The sequence below is a fragment of the Eschrichtius robustus genome, chromosome 20 (genome assembly GCF_028021215.1).
Source record: "Eschrichtius robustus isolate mEscRob2 chromosome 20, mEscRob2.pri, whole genome shotgun sequence".
NCBI classification, from domain to species: Eukaryota; Metazoa; Chordata; class Mammalia; order Artiodactyla; family Eschrichtiidae; genus Eschrichtius; species Eschrichtius robustus.
Genome location: NC_090843.1, coordinates 26,113,531 through 26,119,530, shown reverse-complemented (window position 1 = coordinate 26,119,530; position 6,000 = coordinate 26,113,531). Strand labels below are relative to the sequence as shown.

The window sequence follows — 6,000 nt, the reverse complement described above, 5'->3', positions numbered from 1 at the left end:
TCTCCCAGCCTCCGCCGACCAAAGGGTTGTCAGTGGGACCCGCCAGGAGACAACAGCTGCCCCCGCGGGCGCGCCGTCGGCTTGTTTGGAAAGCCCGGGGGCGCTTCGAGGTAAAAAGGTCAGCGCGGGACTGAGGTTTACCTCGGCCTCCTTCGCCCACCCCGGCCCTCGGGACTCCAACCTGCCGCTCCCGCCGCAGCCCTCCCTTCCCCGCCTCCCCCTCGGCCCTTTCGCCTCGCCTCCCATGCTGTCCAGCGCCGGAGACCCGGGAGTCACCGGGAGCCTGGTGGACGGCACTTCGGAGGCGGGCGGCTGCGGCCAGAGTCTCTCAGCCTCGCCGGCTCCCGAGCCCCGACGTCCCGGGTGGGTGGAAGGGCGCCAGGCTGGGAGCGGGAGTGGAGGGGTAACCTGTGTGCCAATCTGAAGTTTGTTGGGGGACCTGTCCTCTGACTTTCTCTGAGCAAGAATTGGCGGGGAGGGGGACGATGCACAGCCTCCCCAGCAAATATTTATATTTACCGAGGCACACTCTATGCCAGGCCTCGCTCTGGACGTGGGGGACGCAGAAGGGAGAAGGGGCAGTGGGCCCTTTGCCTTCCCCCGAACTTCCTCCTCTTTTCACACCCTTTTCTGTTCTCTCCAAACAGATCCGTTTTTCTTCTTTCCTGCCTTCCTTTCAGGACCCTCTCTGAACTGTATCCTCCCCACCACCCTTTCCCTCCAGGTCTTCCCACATTCCTCCAATGACCTGAGGGCTGACGGCTGTCAGATCTGGAAACCTAGGGCCCTGTTCTGCTTAGGCCCCACCCAGTAAGTCCTTCTCTTTATCCAGCCGAGCTCTTAAAGCTCAGCTCCTTCCCGCCCAACCAGCCTGCACCTACTCTTTCCTCATCTCTCCCCCAGGGCTCTTGGAGAGAGCCTCCTTTACCCCTAGGTGGAGGAGCAGAAGAGGCGGAAGAGGGAAAAACACAGACTTTATTGAAATGAGGCAGCTGGAGGTACAGAGAGAACCCGATTGCTTGGGGCTCAGGTTTCCAGAAAGAGGTGGTGCCTCCACTGTCTCCAAGGTTCAGAGAAATGCTTGCTGCTGGTAGGAGCTCTCCCTGCACCTGGGCCTCCCTGGGCTGCGCCAGGGGTCGGGGTGGAGATGAGGAGGAGGGTCCTGGCTTTTCCAGGAGGCAATAAATAGGGGAGGAACTAGTGGGGGCGTGCCTGCGCCTTCCTGGTAGAGGCTTGCTGGGGTCCAGCCTCAAACAAAATTGCAGAAGTCTCCGAAGTACCAAGTTCCAAAACACTTTGGTAGCTTAGAGATGAGGTCACTGGTGGGAGGGGAGGCAGGTCTCAGAAAACAACCTCTGGAGGCTGCTAGTGCAATACAAATGTGCCAGGAGGGGGTTAATAGGCTTAGATTGGGGGGGGTGCTTTTTGGTCTGTCGCAAGGCAGCTGGTGCTATTGTAAGGTCTGTGGTGACTAGAAAGATTAAGCATTGGTAATATGCCTGCACCCAAACACCTCCCACACAAGAAACCTCAAGGCCTTCTCTCTGTCCTGGGCCTAGAAGGGGGAGTTAGGATAAGAGTGCATGAGGAGAGTCCTCGAAGCTCAAAGGCACTGGACTGAACAAATCAAAGTTGGGAGGGAAAGGAGAATCCAGGAGGCTGGGACTTGTTCCCACCCCGCCCACATGCTGATCCCCAGATTAAAGGCAGAGGGAAGCCCTTCCCTTTACTCTTGACAGGTTGGGTGTCTCCCATGCCTCTGGTCCTCCTGTAGGGTCCCCAGCCATCAGCACCTTGCCCAGACCGGAGAAAAGGGGCCCCCATTCCTCCCAAAAGCAGCTCTAAACTGGCGCCCCAGCCTTGGTGAGGATCGCCTGAGTAGTAAAGCCGAGGCCCAGGGTTAGGGAGAGCAGAGGAGAGGGCTGGACTGCGGTGCTCCGGTGCTGGGGAGCCCCGTCGGTTGCGAGGTTTAGTTCAGGAGGTGACGGAGCTGGGCGAAGCTTCCGGGGAGGTGCACGTGGACTGGTCGGAGGCGTCTCCAGCCGCCTCCTTGGGACAGCCTGAAGGGGCTGGGGGCACCCGGCCTCCCTCCCGCTCGCGCTTCTTCTGCTTCATGCGCCGGTTCTGGAACCAAATCTTGACCTGCGTCTCGTTGAGCTCCAGGGTGGCGGCGATCTCCACCCTCCGGGCCCGGCTCAGGTACTTGTTGAAATGGAACTCCTTCTCCAGCTCGGTCAGCTGCCGCGTGGTGAAGTTGGTGCGGAGGCCACCGGGCGCGCCCAGGCCCAGCTCGGACACCTTCGCTAAGGGCGGGGCGAGAGAAAGGCCACGTCAGTTCTCTCACCTCTTTCTCCTTCCCCTCCCCTCCCCCCTGGCCAGCTCTGCACCCGCATTCACCATGCTGTCCCGCTTCAGCTCTCGAAGCACCAAGCACCCCTCCAGGTGATCTGGATCAGCCTCCCCTCGCTCCCATCCCCCATCCCTCCGCAGGACAGCAGGTCCTGGGCCTGAGCTGGGCACACAGATCCGGAAGTGCGGCTATGTGTGGAGACTTACTCTTAATGGGAACCGGGCACTCTCTGGGTGGGGAGACCCCACCTGACCTGAGACCGGGCAGAGTGCTCTTACCTGCCTCTACCCAGCGGCGCAGAGACAGGAACCTAGCCCAGGACACCTCAGTGCAGAAGCAGCAGAGCCGCTCTGAGCCCCAGAGAGGGGGTGGCCACGTCTGAGCCCTACCTGTCTTGGGTGGGTTCCTCTTAACCTTCATCCAGTCGAAGGTCCGGGCTGTGGGGAGGCTGATTTCTGACGCGCAGGGCGATTCCTTGGCCTCGGAGAGGAGCTCAGCATAGGCCGGTGCAAAGTTCCCTGTCTGCTCGTTCCCGTAAGGGGGCTGCGGCGGAGGGTACGGCCCCGGGCCCGTTCCAGCGGTTCCATAGCCGTCGGGCAAGGCCCCCAGCTGGGCCCCATAGCTTGAAGGATGAAAATAGCCTCCATCTCCTTCCGGCTGGCCCAGAGGGTAGTACTGAGAAGGCCCGTAGCTGGGGCTGCAGGCTGCCGGGGCGTACCCCGAGGTCGCAGAGCTGGGGAAGGGCACCCCTAACGCCGAGGGCGGGTGCTGGGCCGGATAGCCTGAGTTCTGCTGGAGCGTGGGGCTGGGCAGCCCCCCACCATAGCGGGTCTCGCCTGCATAGCTGTCAACAGAGGGAGCCGAGCTGGGGGGGAAAGAGGTAGGGGCGCTGTAGGCGCTGGGTGCCCGGTTACAGAGTGGGTACTCTAAGAAGGAGTTCATCCTATTATAGTCCATGCGTCGAGGCCGCAGGAGGGTCGGCCCGTTTGGGGGAGACACCCTCTTGCCCTACAACCTTTCCGCAGTATGTCACAGCGCCGAAGCTTGCATCCATGGCCTAACCCAGCTCGCCTGGGCCAGGGCTCCCCCAGGAAGGGGGTAGGGAGTGGGGGTGGAGGGGCGCATGTGATCTCTCCCAGACCAATGGGCGCAGCGGGCCAGAGTTTGGCAGCCCCAGCGCCCATCCATCACCCCCTGAGCATTAGCATGACAAAGACACTTCAATCACCCGCAGCCCATCCATCTGAGGGCGACGTGGAAGCGTCAAAAACATCTTTCTTCAAAGACTTTTGGAAAGAAGGGACCAGAGGGAGAGGAGGGAAAAGTTAGAGGAATATTCAGGACTTTCCTCCCCTCCCAACCCCCAAGGCCTTCAATAGGCTTCTAGGTTATTAGATTTGGACAAATTCAACCCAGCTGCCCTTCATTCTTCCCACCCCCCACCCAAAGGAGCCTTCCCCCCTCACCAAGTCTGTAGACCAGGAGATGGGGAATCCAGCCTCCTTTGCCCAGAACTCCCACTCTGAGTTTCTTTCTCCCAATTTGGGGTGATGGGCTAGGACAGCCGAGTGAGGTATGTTATTTTGGGCCAAATGGATGACTGTGAAGGAAGAGGGTGCAAAAACACCTAAGGGTGTGAGGCAGGGCCCAGAATCTAGAGGAAGAATTAAGTGAGGGGTGGGAAACTGGCATATCAAGGAGCAAGACAAGATGACAGAAACGTGGAGAGGAGGATGAGAAATGCCCCATTCCTCTCTCCATCTCTCCACATAACTACTCTCTCCTCATTCACACATGCATTTCTCTCCCTCGGCTTCTTTTTATATTCTCTCTGTCTCAATCCATCTCTCTCTTCGTCCATCTCTCTCCATATTTATATTCATTCCCTACCTATCCATCAACTCATTTCTCTGGATGTATTTATCCTCTCTCTAGCCATCCATAGCTGTAGCTGGCTCACTCACTCAGACTCAGATAACTCCCTGTATCTCTCCAGAGAGCCACAATGAGCACAGAGCTAGGTAATGTTTACTTACAGGTGAAGAGGAGGGAATTTTTAGTCTCTTTCTGAAGTGTTTAAAACTAGTGTAGTGCATTCTTCTGGTTCATTCCTACCCCACAGCACACCCCCCCAAATCCCAAGCCTCAAATCCATAAATTCAATACCAATTACATCTTAAAGATGACTCAAATTTCTGATGACTTTCTAGAACAGGTCAAAGGAGTTTGCTTAGAGAATGGGAGCTTCAGGCTCAGGAGCAGAGTCTCACCCCTTTCTGCTCCGTGTGTCTGTTGGGTTAGGGTTGGGGGAGGGGAGGAGAACAGGAAGTGGCTCCTTCACTCTATTCAGACAGGGATGGAACTGGAAGGGAAGCTCTTAGGTAGAGCCCATTGATTCTCCTCCTCCAGACTCTGAGGACAAGAGCTTGGCGCAATCTAACACCCACGCTCATTTGTAACCTGTCAGGGTGTCTGCCTGGCCGGAGGCCTGGGGCCAGGGCTAGGGCAAGTCCAGGAGGGCAAGAGTTCAGGGGAGGATCTCTGTAAACAACTGAGCTGAGGAGAGGAAGGGGAAGCAGGTGGGACAGGTCCAGAGAGGACCCTCAAAACTTCTCAGGTTTCCCTGCCCCAAAAAGGGCAGGGTGAGTACTCATCCCTCTGCAAGGAGGCCCTAAGTTGTCTCTCAGTCACTGTGTCACTCCCTCTTTCTGTTTCCCGGTCCCCTCATTTTGCCTGTCCCCTCCTACTTTCTGTCTCTATCACCAGAATCACACTGCCTTTCTCTTTTCTTAATAACTGTGAGCCTTGCTTAGCCCTCAGCTATGAAAGAGCTTAGAGCATTTCACAGGACCCCTGCCCCCCTCCCTCCTCACGTGTACTCTGCTTCAGACCCTGCTTCAGAGTAGGACAAGTTGGGGGGAGGGGACCAGCTGGCAACTCCTTTAAGAGAGATGCAATGGGGGAGGGTGAGAGAATGTTCAGTGCAAAGGGATGAGGGCGGACAAAGGAAAGGAGAATTGAGGTGGGGGGCGGGGGCGGCCTGCAGAGGGACTGAAGAGAAAAGGAGTGTTGAGGTGAGAACAAGATTTCTTTCTATTTCCCCTTTTGGGTTTGTAGATGCTCCCAACAGTTTCCTCTCACTTTAAGATGTTCTCCACAGAGGCATTTGGAGAAGAGGGAAGTAGGGAACCAGGGTTTCTCTTCAAACCCCAAATCTGAACTAGGTCTATATCTGACCTGGCTGTCCTGCTTCTGGGAGACTTGAGACTCTACTTTCCACCTTTCCCTCAACCCAGGGAGACCCTCCTCACCTCATCCCTCGCCCTCCTAATTAAGGGAACAATTTGAGGTCTAAAGGGGGAAGTAAACTCCAAATCAGTTTAATAAAAGAGTAGAAATCATTCTGGGAATTGGGGAAATGCAGTCTCCCTAGTAACAGCTGAAGTCACCAATAGTCTATTATATAAAAGACTAGAAGGAAGGGGGCGGAGAAAATGCGCCTCAAGTTATATTGTCAAGTGCAGTGGTTGCTTTGGTCTCAGCTCTCCCAATTCACTCTGCTCTCCAATTCATCCCTGAGCCTTGCTACCTTCTTTTGTGTAGCAGAAAGATGAAAACTTTTCAGATTTCCTGGTGGCTCTCCCAGCCCC

General features: G+C 56.5%; 1 protein-coding gene across 1 annotated transcript; it reads right to left on the bottom strand.

The window, feature by feature from the left end:
- Positions 1 to 1,974: 1,974 nt before the first annotated feature.
- Positions 1,975 to 3,307, bottom strand: HOXB1 (homeobox B1). Its single transcript, XM_068531185.1, has 2 exons — positions 2,740 to 3,307; positions 1,975 to 2,303 (listed from the first exon to the last, which is right to left on the bottom strand). Exons 1-2 carry the CDS (start codon positions 3,305 to 3,307, stop codon positions 1,975 to 1,977), a joined length of 897 nt encoding a protein of 298 aa, XP_068387286.1.
- Positions 3,308 to 6,000: the final 2,693 nt, after the last annotated feature.